The 12095-nt window shown below is 44.9% G+C and overlaps 1 protein-coding gene across 6 annotated transcripts in view; it reads right to left on the bottom strand.

Moving 5' to 3' along the window:
- TEAD1 (TEA domain transcription factor 1) overlaps positions 1-12095 on the bottom strand; it is a 255351-nt gene that overhangs the window by 160128 nt on the left and 83128 nt on the right. For all 6 annotated transcript variants that reach the window (XM_058546003.1, XM_058546006.1, XM_058546001.1 and 3 more), the window contains one exon: positions 11463-11718. In XM_058546003.1, coding sequence (XP_058401986.1) covers positions 11463-11619 — 157 coding nt within the window. In that variant the 5' untranslated portion in view covers positions 11620-11718. The remainder of the gene's footprint in view (positions 1-11462; positions 11719-12095) is intronic.

Below are 12095 nucleotides of genomic sequence, written 5' to 3'. Positions count from 1 at the left end.
GAGAATTCCTTACTCAAAATCAGAGGAAAAAATGAACTTGATATAATTATTTTTTCCTCTGATTCCAAAAGTAACATATGTTCACTTTTAAATTTCATTAATACAGAAATATATAATGGAAAAGGAGTGAGTTTCCTATAATCCCATCCCCCCGCAGCAACTACTATTCACGTTGTAAATTCTTTCAGATTTTTTCCTACAATCCTAACCACATAACACATATATATAAATTTACCGAGTTGAATATTCTCTAAGATAGAACCCTTACTAAAGAGATCAACAGAACACTATCATAATAATAATAATGATAATTTGTATCATTATTATAAATGATGACCACTTTAAACATTGACTATCAAAGGATCGAGATACAAATAATAACAATGGTAATAAGAAATTAGGGACATGCTCTCAAGTGAAATGGAAAGCCATAGCTACAGAGGAGCGAGGAACTGAAGCTCTAGAAGTGGAAGTCAGCCGAGGAAGAACAGAAAGACAGTGCCCAGACCCAGGGCTGTGTTGCTAAGAATACGAACATCCTTCCACTCCCTCCTACCCTTCGATACCCTGGAGAGCCAGTGCTCTGGGGCCTGCCTAGCCTCTGCAGGGCAACAGGCTCCCACTGGTCCCTTCCACAGTCTGTGACTCCGATCCAGACAAGTTTGCCCTGGATCTCCCCTCTCCAACATGCTCTTTGGCAGAAACTCTGAAAAGGAGGGCTCAGTTCCATCCCTCCCTTAACCACACACCCCTCCACCTAGGCTAGGGAAGCTTAATCCTGTGTGAGGGCTCCAAAATATTCTTTCCTACTTTTCCAACAGGCGCTGAACTGGCTTAACCTCACAAAAGCATTATTTTTAGAATTCAGTTCAAAGCACTTTCTCATACATAATTGCATTTTCTTTTTTTTTTTTTTTGAGGAAGATTGGCCCTGAGCTAACATCTGTTGCCAATCTTGCTCCTTTTTTCCTTTTCTCTCCCCAAAGCCCCAGTAGATAATTGTATGTCATAGTTGTACATCCTTCTAGTTGTTCTATATGGGATGCTGCCTCAGCATGGCTTGATGAGCAGTGCGTAGGTCCAAGCCCAGGATCCGAACTGGCGAACCCCGGGCTGCCGACGCGGAGCACGCAAACTTAACCGCTACACCACCAGGCCAGCCCCTTGCATTTTCTGTCAACACTGTTGAGAGGCAGGGAGAAATATGTTGATTTTCTTGCCCCATTCTACAGATGATGGCAACAAAGCACAAGAGCTTATAGGGCTGGCCCAAAGATATATTGCAAACTGCTACAGTTTTGAACCAGCCAAAGAATTTGGGAGGAGGGAGATACAGAATGTGAACATTTTCTTGTGACCCCAATGTTCCTTCTACCCCACCATTCTGCCACCTGCTTTTTACTAGGTCTACACCATTCACTTATATCAAACTCTTTCCATTCACATCCATGGGGTCATGTTCTCCTCAAAGAAATCCCCCCAATATCTGGTTACTTTGGTATTTATTTACAAATTCACACTTTGCTGTGGACTTCAACATCAAAGGGATTAATTAACCCAACGCTGGAAGAGCCTCACAATGTTTTACTTCCCCGTCTCCAGTGGCCATCGCCCACATTCATATCAGTTGACCATATTTGCAGCCAGACCTCGAAACTCATCACTTGAAATCTCCCCACCTCTCCTCTCAGATGCTGCCTCTCCCGTGCATGACCACAGCCTCCTATCCTGCCACATCTCCTAACTCAGAAAAGCCTCTGAGCTCACGACTTAGCCCTTCCAGCTTCACCACGTCCCTTTCCCAACCTTGACTGGTGCAACCATGCACTCACTAGCACCTTAGTGTCTCAGGTCCCCAGCCTTGACAAATGTCAAAATATGGATAAAATAATAATCCTTTGGTGAAAAAAGTGTGTGTACCTATATATATATATATATATATATGACATAATCATACCAATGGTAACACTCTCCACCTTATACAAAAATTAATTCAAAATGGATCATAGACTTAAATGTGAAACATAAACTATAAACCTTTCAGACCGAAACATAGGAGAAAATCTTTAGGATCTAGGGCTAGGCAATGAGTTCTTAGACTTGACACCAAAAGGACAATCCACAAAAGGGAAATAAGTTGGATCTCATGAAAATTAAAAACATTTACTTTGTGGAAGCCCATGTGAAGAGGACGAAAAGATAAGCTATAGACCAGGAGAAAATATCTGCAAACCATATATCCAACAAATGACTCTTATCTAGAATAAAGGACTCCCAAAACCCAACAGTAAAAATGTAAATAATCCAATTAGAAAATGGACAAAAGACATGAACCAACATTTCACTGAAGAGAATATACAGATGGCAAATAAGCACATGAAAAGATACTCAACATCATTAGTCATTAGGGAAATGCAACTTAAAACCACACGAGATATCACTGCATACCTACTGGAATGGCTACAATAAACAATAGTGACAATACCAAATATTGCTGAGGATACAGAGAACTAGACTGCTGGTGAGAATGTAAGATGGTACAGCTGATCTGGAAAACAGATGAGCAGTTTAAAAAAAACTAAAGGTACAACTACCCTATGACCCGGCCATTATACTCCTGGGCATGTATCCCACAGAAATGAAAACTGATGTTCACACAAAAACCTATATATAAATGCTCATAGCAGCTTTATTTGTAATGGCCAAAAACTAGAATCAGCCCAGATGCCCCTGAACAGGTGAATGGTTAAACACACTGTGGTACATATATACCATGGAATACTACTCAACCATAAAAAGGAGCAAACTATTAATACGCACAACAACCTGGATGAACCTCCAAGAAATTACACTGAATGGAAAAAAGCCAATCCCAAAAGGTTACATACAATATGATTCCATTATACAATGTTTGGAATGACAACATTTTAGAAACAGAAGATCAATTAATGGTTACCAGGAGTTAGGTGGGGGGAAATGGGACCAAGTTGGGTACGGTTATAACAGGGCAACCCCACAGATCCTCATGGTGTTGAGACTGTTCTGTATCCTCACTGTGGTGGTGAATACATGAACCTACACAGATGATAACAGTATACAGAACTTAATACACACTCACACACAAATGAGTACAAATAGAATTTGAAGAAATCTGAATAAGACCAGTGGATTGTATCAATGTTAATATCCTGGTTGTAATATTATTATACTATAATTTTGCAAGATGTAACCACTGGGGGAAAATGGACAAAGTGTACAAAGGATCTCTGAATTATTTCTACAATTGCATGTGAATTTACAATTATCTCAATAAAAATTTCAATTAACAAAAAGAAAGTAACGCTCTCCAACCTCTCTCAGGTCCTCCCTCCACTGGTCAGCAATTCTTGTATTCACTCTGTCCATCTATATCCCATTCCCCCACAATATCTCTACTAAGCTTGCTCTACTTTTCAAAAAACCCACAACCCACCTCAGCCCACGTGGCCTTACCCCTCATCTGAAGAAAGCAATCATCAGGCCCTCCCCGGACCCTCTATTCATCTTCTCCTACCATTATGTATCAGAGTAAAAGATGCCCCACTCCCTTTAAAGTCTCTTCTGGGTTTTGTTCCATCAAATAAACCCACAATTCATAAATTTTTCTCTCCTACTAACCAAACAGCCAAGTCTCTCCCCTGTCCTAAAATAAGTCTTCCTTTAACTCTTTATGCCCAAGTCTCTCCCTTGTCCTAAAATAAGTCTTCCTTTAACTCTTTATGCCCTTCAAGATACCATCTCATGGCATCTCCTTGTGTGCTTGGCCAAACCTCTCCAAAGACTGGGCCATGGTAATGTTCCCTCTCGGTACAGAGGGAGCATAAACTGAAGAATGTAGTTCATTTCCCGTACCCAAACCATCTAGGGACCGTTTCTAATGTTAGTCTCATTCTTTGGTCATTTGTTTCTTTTACCAACTCTCAAAATGTGGTCCTGTCCTCTTGGACCCAGGCTGCAGCCTAGGTCAGTGGCTCTCAAACCTGGCTGATCACCCGAATCACCCAGGGAGGTTTTAAAAATATAGATTCCCAGACCGTACTCCCAGCGATTCGGATTCAATTGGTTTGAGTTCGTTTTTGTTTTGCCTTTTTTTTTTTTTTTTAAGCTTCTCAAGTGCTTCTGCTTTTTCTTAAAAAGGCAATCTCTCCTCTCCCTTGCTCCAGACACTCCATTTGAAATCCACACCAGTCTTACCACGATACACTGTGAGCCTGCGCTTTGCGGGCCGCTATCACCCCTTCTCACAGCTTTAGGGATCACTTCTCAGATGGTGACCCCCAACTGCCCCTGCAACATCCCCCTGCCTGAGCTCTAGACAGGAATTTCCAGCTCCCTACAGGTCATCTTCATCCGGATGGCCACCCACTACTTCAACACATGACAAAACTCAACTCCTCTTTCCTCTCCTCTCTGCAAACCTGCCCCTCCTGTCTCCACTCCCCACTTCATTTAATAGTCTGACCATCCTCCCCATCTCTCAGAAGCAGAACCCTGAAATCATCTTCACCTCCTCCTTCTCTTTCACAAATCACATCCGGTCAGCCAGTCCTGTTGGTTCTACCTCTGAAACTTCTCTGCCAACACTGCCAGTACTCTAGTTTAGGCCTCATCCTCTCCCACTGCACCACTGCAATAGCCATCTGACTCGCCTTCGTGCCTTCAGAGCTGCATATGAAAACACAGGCTGAGTGACGTCACCTCTCCTGAAAAAATGTAATAGCTTCCCTCTGTCCTCAGAATGAGCAGCAGATACTGTGGCATGCATTCAAGGCCCTCCATGACACAGTGCCATCCCACATTTCCAGGCTCGTCTACCGTGACTCTCAATTCTAAGAGGACCAGGGCTGTGCCCAGTGGACTCTGTGCCTTTATCAAGCTGTTCCCTTAGGCCTAAATGCCCTTCCTCTCTCTCTCTCTCCCCCCCCCCGTAGCAAGTTTGAACCTAGGCCCCAGAAATCACCTCAAGTTATATGCAATAGTTCTATAACTACACACAAACATGCATTTTCCTGGGAAGAAGAGCCACAACTTTCTATATTCTCAAAGGAGTCTATAACCCAAAGGCAGGTAAAAAATAAAAAACACTAAGTGGCCTTTTCCCCAAGTTAGCTCAGAGAAGTCTGCCTCTCCGCCTCTGACTCTTTCACTCTCTTGCATTTTCAAACACAACGTGCATTCCCCAATCACAAGTAATCACACTTTCCACTGCCCTACCACCAAGCTGCGTCTACCTCCAGTACAGAATATATTTCCTTCCATGTAAACATTGTAGTTAGTTGTATTAACTGACTTGGTTTCAAATGTCAGCTCCATCACTTATTTACTGTGTGACCTTGGGCAAGTAACTTGACCTTGGCGGGCCTCAGCTTCCTCAGCTGTACAATGGGGATAAACACAGTACCTACATCATTGGGTTGTTATGAAGAATAAACAAGATAACACATTCTAAAGCCATGAGCAAGTGCCTAGCACCTAGTCAACTAGGTCAGCTATTTTAACTATTTTATATCTGTTGTCCCCACTCACAGTCAAAGCACAGTGCACGCCCTCAGTGAATGATTCGGGAATCCGTGTCTTCTTGAATCCCAGGGCTCATCCACTGCCACGGCAAAGCTGCTGGAAAGCATAACTTGGTAACAGGTAACATTCTTTTCCTTTTTCTCTCTTACGCTTATGACAAAGTCTTGAGCCATCCTAATTGCTATTTTTCACCCGGATTGCACAAGGGCTCACACCTTGTGCATAAACCTTTGCATACCCCCCACACATTAAACTTCCCAACCAAAATGCTGATGACGCTGGCTCTGCTATTCTCACAGGAACCAAACTATTTCAAAATCCCCCATTACTCATCAGTTCTGAGGATTTCAGAATTAACCCTTGTTCTACTGTGCCCATTTGGGCAGAATTCTTTCTTACCTCTTGAACTAACATTTGCCCACACACACAGCAAAACCCAGGGTTTCCTCTTTCTTGATCTAGGAAATCTATTGAATATACAAACATCTTTTCTCTTTTTTTTTTTCCGCTTTCTCCCTTTCTTTCTAGCCAGTTCCTCTAACAGTAGAGGCCCTCATGGCTCAGAGGCTAACTCGCCTACCTTTCTTTGTTTTAACCAATAATTCACGTATGCATATATTCAACCTTCTCCATGTGATGAGACAGACAGGGTGAGTCTCCTGTCTTACAGAGCTTCTTGCCTGTTCTAGGGGCACAGCTCTTTATGCTTCACATTTCTAGGCAATCCACTTCAAATAATACCCTGACTCACAGATCAGACAGAAAGAAGAAATCAAGGATGTCACATGATGGAGAATTGGGAAGAATAAGTTCAGCTCAGGCCCTCGAGGGTCACTTTCCCAAGGTCTGGAGATCCAAGGGGCTAGGATTCTATAGCCATTTCCACATCAGGGCCTCTGGGGTCTCCACAGACATAGGCCTCCTTCCTGGTCCTCAAAGATACGTTGTGAAAGTCCACTACCTTACAATGAGATGACCCTGCACTTTCTCCACCAGTTCTCTGGATCAGGAGGAGCCTGGGGACCACAGACTTCAGTCTCTGTCTAACTGATTACTAACTAGTGCTCCCTCACACCTGCCTGTGTGCACTCATGCTGAGGGCCCCTGGTCTGTGCTGCCACCACCTCACTAAAACGACCCTCTTCCCTCTTCTGTCTTGTGCTTCTGTGACGTATGTAAAGGGACAATTCCAGCTCCTGTGCTCCCTGGCTGGCAGGGCTCAGGTCAGCAAGTGGGGAGGACTGGCCCAGGAGGACTTCCTCCTCGCCTTCTCCAGGCCTCTCAACTCAGCTCTCCAGGGCTAACCAGTAGGCCTGGTATCCCAGCAAGAGAGGGGCTGTCCCTGGAGCTGTCCTAAGCAAAGACCCTAAAGACATCTGCTCACAAAGGAGAAAGTCTGGCCCAGCAAATGCTCTGCTTACGCTGCCCATAGGACCCTAGGGCACCAGAATCTTCCAGACATCTTCCTGGCCACCATCAGGGCCAGCCTTGTGATCTAGGATCCTCCCTGCTGCGCTATTTGAGAAGCTTTCTTCCTGCCAGCATTGGGCCAGGTGCCCTGGACATCGGTGGCCAAGAACAGGCTTCAAAAGGCTAAGTGGAAGGTGACATCTTCAAAGGGCCCTCAGACTTCCCAAAAAGCTCTGGCACACAGCCCTGACCTCAGGTTAGTTTTTCCTGTAAATGAACTCCATGAGGCTCCATGAGGGCAGGCCTGTGTCTGTCTAGTTCACTGCTGTATCCCTGACAACCCCTAGCCCAGGGCTGGAATACAAGCGCTACTCAATACTGATTTGTTGAATTAACGTATAAGGACCTCCACCAAGGAAGGAATGAAAGCCGAGTGGGAAGAGCCCAGGTCTGGGAGTCAGACAGGCCTGAATGTGAAACTCCAGCTATACCATTTATACTGGTCATACACAAGCCACTTTACTCCTCTTGGCCTCAGCTTCCTCTACAAAGTGGGGATCATCACCCCCACCTCAAAACATTGCTGTGAGCATTAGATGGAGGTGATATGTAAAGCCTTGAACCCAGCTCATGGCAGAAGGCACTTTTTGTTTTCAGTTCATAGACACTTTTGTGGCTCTCACTGTGTACTAGACACTGTTTAAACATGGTAGGAGGGATCCCAGATCACAATTAGTTTGTTTAATTCTCATAACAATCCTGTGAAGTAGCATCTATTTCAATCCCTTTGCAGTTGAGAAAATTGAGGCACAGAGAAGAAAAAGCAACTTACCCAAAGTCTGATATCTAGAAGTGGCAAGGCCAGGATTCACAACAATTCCAAAGTCCAAAATTTTAAGTGCTACACTTTTCCGTCTCTAAAGCAAGCAGTCAATGACTGTTAGCTCCTGTCCGTACCCTGGTCTGATTATGGGAGGTGTGTGACCACATTGCCAGACCCGGGTTTTCAGCTGCAACAGAAACACACCCAGGAAATCCCATGGTTCACTGTTTTGTTCAGTCTTGCTTTCAACTATGGCCTGCTCCTCTGACATTCAATTCCAGACAAGTCTGCTGATCAAGAGCTTCTCTCCCATCTTCCCCTCCTGCTATCACCTCCACAACTACCCACCAGAAAGAGAGACACACAGCTATGTAAAAATAAGGAAAAGAAAGGAAAGGAAAGGAAAACACAGAGAAAGAAAGAGAGTGTGCTTGCAAGCTCTGAGGAACAAACTGGAAGGTCTCATCCTCCTTTTCAGCATCCCTGAGAACAACTACCTACACACAGGGTGTCCAAGGCAGAAGTAATCTGACCACATAGGGACCAACCACACAGAGTCTCAGCTTCCCCCCAGACCAGGGAGCAGAGAGAGAACTAAGCCATCTCTTCTAATGGCCCAAACCTCATCATAAAGAGAGCTTTCCATTTTTCCCCTCTATAAGATTGCATTTGCCCTACTGCCAACCACAGAGGAAATTTCATTACCAAAATAAATCAGCGCTGCACTTGACCTCACTTCTCCAACGGCTCAGGATTAGTGACATCACAATGCACTCTACAAAAGCTCAGAAATAGCCGAATAACCCCCTCAAGTCAAAAACACTTGGTATTTCACTAAAAGGCATTAAATTATTTTGATTTTACTCCATGGAATCCAAAATGCTTTCAATGTTTTCATTTTCAAAACGCTTAAGAGAAAAAGTATGCTCTTAGGACCTTAAGAAACCTCAGCTCTGGTCTGGTTTGTGTCCTGATTCACGTATGGTGAGATGGGGAACAGGCCAGAAGCCAAGGAACAGTAGCTCTGGCTCCACACTGCTCACATGGCTCAATCCCCGAGTGGCTGGGGCCTCACTGCAGAGGCTTCCAAATCAACCTTCTCTCGCCCTCAAGGTCACAAGCAGGTCACAGGCAGCTCCCAGGCACCTGGGGCAGCTCCTCGTAAGGGGTCCAGTCTCCATCTCCCACAGGCCAGCTAACCACCATGTTCCCTCCCAAAGCAGCAGCAGAAACAAAGCTTGTTTGCCAAAGAGAGGGAGTTGAGGGGGATGTTTCCTCTCCAAGGCAGTTGCCTGAGGTGTGGGGGGCTTCGAGGCCACCGCAGCAAATGCATCTCCCACACTAATTCCTAACGCTGCTTGCTCAAAAAGATTGCCACATTTTACACCAGGCTGGTCACCAACAGTCAGTAAATATAATGCTGATTTAAGGAAAAAAGAACCCATGCATCAAGAGCACGTGCTCTCACTCAGGAGGCACTCAGAATCTGAGTACCCTGGGTATTAACATGCTCCCACAACTACCACCACGTGTGTCAATGGACTGCTCACTGAGGTACAAGTCACAAAATCACAGCATGGTGAAATGTACAAGTCTCAAGGACCCACAGACATCATCCACTTTACCCTCTTTTTTGACAGGGGAGAAAACTGAGATGCAGACCAAGGGTAAGACTGTTCAAGCTCACTGCTGGTGGATGACCCAAATCCAACGCTTCTCACACAGTTCTTTTTCCTAGCCCCCCGCCTCTGCCACCCGCTAACCAACCAGAGCTCTTACACAATTATTTTCACAAAAAATTATTTTGATCATGGAGTTACAGGCAAATTGGTTACATCTACCACGGCTGCTACCTAAAAAGTAAAATCAACAGCGAAGAAAACAAAACTGGAGTTGCAAAAATTAACTTTTGCTTTGAATGATGTTCTCAGCCTTGAAACCTCGCTCCTAAAGGGCCAGTGCCTTTCCCACTCTCCCCCGTGAGAAATGAAGGGCAGCAGTGATTCTTGACCAGGAGGCCCAATACTACGCCAATATTTAGATTAAAACCATTTCTGGGTAAATAAATGGGAGTCGTACAGGGCAGAGTGGCCCGAAGCCACCTTCACTACTCCTAATAAAATCGGCTTCAAAGAAGGCTCAAAGATTGAAGTGCTTTTCTCTACCTTTAAAATGGGGAGGCTGCATTTTTAGGTATGAAGACAAGACCCTGAAAGCAAATAGACAGGCTGAGGCAGGGCGGCCCAGGAAAGATACAAGCACACAGAAAATGGAAGGCCCTGAAACTTTCTACCACAGCAGCTGAGATGTTTCATCCTGAGTCCATTTCACCAGCCACGAAGAAGCTTCTTTGGCTACAAAGGACTACATGAGAGCATAAAACAAACACTGAAAGGTTTGGGTTCTCTCTCCCCCACCGTGTGTGACACTGACAGGCGGAGAGACTCCAATGCCGCAGAAAGCAAAATTTTCCTTGTTTCCATTACATCATCCAAGTTGGAGGGGGGAGGGCAGGGAGGGGGGCACAGCTGGTGGCAGCTGCACTACCATCTGCTTTCTCCTAGCAGTGTGTGCTGGTTTGAGCTGCAGCCTCCTACGGCTCCTGAGAGAGGAGGCACAGTATTAAAGGTACAACACCCTATTATGGAAAAGCTTTCCAATTATTTAGAAATAAATCACTCCCATGATAAGTTAACAACCTCAGGTAGGCTGCTGGGCCAGTTCCCTTTGAGTTTAGGTTATTTGTTTGCAACTCTTTAGACTCAGCTACGCTAGAAACTCTGTCAACTCAACGTGCCCAACTAGACAGGCAGAATGTAAAAGCAACCACCTGCCATCTGCTTCCCAAAAGGTAAGCAGCCAAAAAGGACAGGTCTGCAGCTGGAAGCATTTACAGAAAGATGCCCAAACTCAGCACGCAGGGCCCAGACTACCTGAGTGCATGCTGCTGCCTTTGGCATCCCAAGCCATTTGGTCAAGCCCTCTTCGGCACTCACGGAGTTTCTTTAGAACACCCTGTGAGGCATCCCTTTGTAGAAGGGGAGACTGGTGAGAGCAGCCTGGGGAGGCTAACACCTTGTCTGGCCATTCAACTACAAACTGGCAACAAAGCAACAAACTGGTGCTTCAAGGGTCTGATCGAGCCCACACACATGTTTTATCTGCCCTGTGCAGGGTTGTGTTAAAAAAAAAAAAAAAATGGCTGGCTTTTTAAAATGAGTGGATTTCATATATAAACAGCTAGATTGCTAGCTCTTCCTAGAAAAAAAAAAAAAATCAAGAGATTTAGCAGCCCAGGCCCCCGTCAGTTCTCTAGAGCTAAGTGGCAGCACTTCTTTTCGATTGGGAATGCATTTTGAAAAACTAGTCCGCACATCTGGTGTCTGCATATGACACTGGAACTATCTATGTTCCTACCTGGACCTTGAGAGCTTTTGATATAATGCTACTGACCACGGAGAAGGAAAAACCCCCAGGGAATAATTTCCCAATGGCCCTTTACTGACTCTCCTCTTTAGTCAAGCTTTAGTCCCTTGGATGGCCAACTCAAATTCCACAAAGATCATTCAACCCAATACAATGATGGAGCTCGGTAGAAGGCTACCTGCAATGATCCCTTACTACAAAAGCAGGTTGCAGCCATTTCAAAGCAGCATTCCAGACCACTTACCATACATCTTGCCTTCGTCTGATAAGATGATTTTCCTCCTCCCACACGGTGGATAGATAGCCAAGGCTTCCTGAAAGCTCTGCTCAATGTCGGGGCTCCAGACCCCTTCGGCATCGTTGTCAATCGGCTTATCTGCAGAGTCACTCATCCTTTCCATGTTTTCGGCAGGGCTCTCACTGCCGCTCCAGCTGCTAGGCTCAATTTTGGCGGTTGGATTTTCCAAGCCGAAGCCTGGAGCCTTTTCAAGAAAATAAACCTAGGAGGGAAATCAAAAGATAGTATGATAAGGACGAGGTAAAAACCAACATACTGCTCGTGCTAGTTTTACTGCACATTCTTCAGCTGGCAGCTTTGCTTGGAGAATAACTCCTAGCACAGAGAATATGGAATTCTGAAATCCAAGTGGCTTTTTTCCTTTATGTATCATGTTAGGCACTCAACACAGAAATGCAATGGCAGGCAGAAGCTGGACAGTCTTCATAGAGAGAGGAAGTTTTCATCGGAGAACAGTACCCACTCTGAGTTGCAAGTTCGCAGTGAATCATGCAAAACCACTTACTAAGTGCCTACTATCTACCAGGAGCACTTTGCTCAACGATAATCAAATCTCCATAGCAGAACAAGTTGTTTAAA

The sequence above is a fragment of the Diceros bicornis genome, chromosome 7, assembly GCF_020826845.1.
Source record: "Diceros bicornis minor isolate mBicDic1 chromosome 7, mDicBic1.mat.cur, whole genome shotgun sequence".
NCBI lineage: Eukaryota > Metazoa > Chordata > Mammalia > Perissodactyla > Rhinocerotidae > Diceros > Diceros bicornis.
The sequence above is the reverse complement of the archived record's forward strand: the minus strand, read 5'-3'. Positions and strand labels throughout refer to the sequence as shown.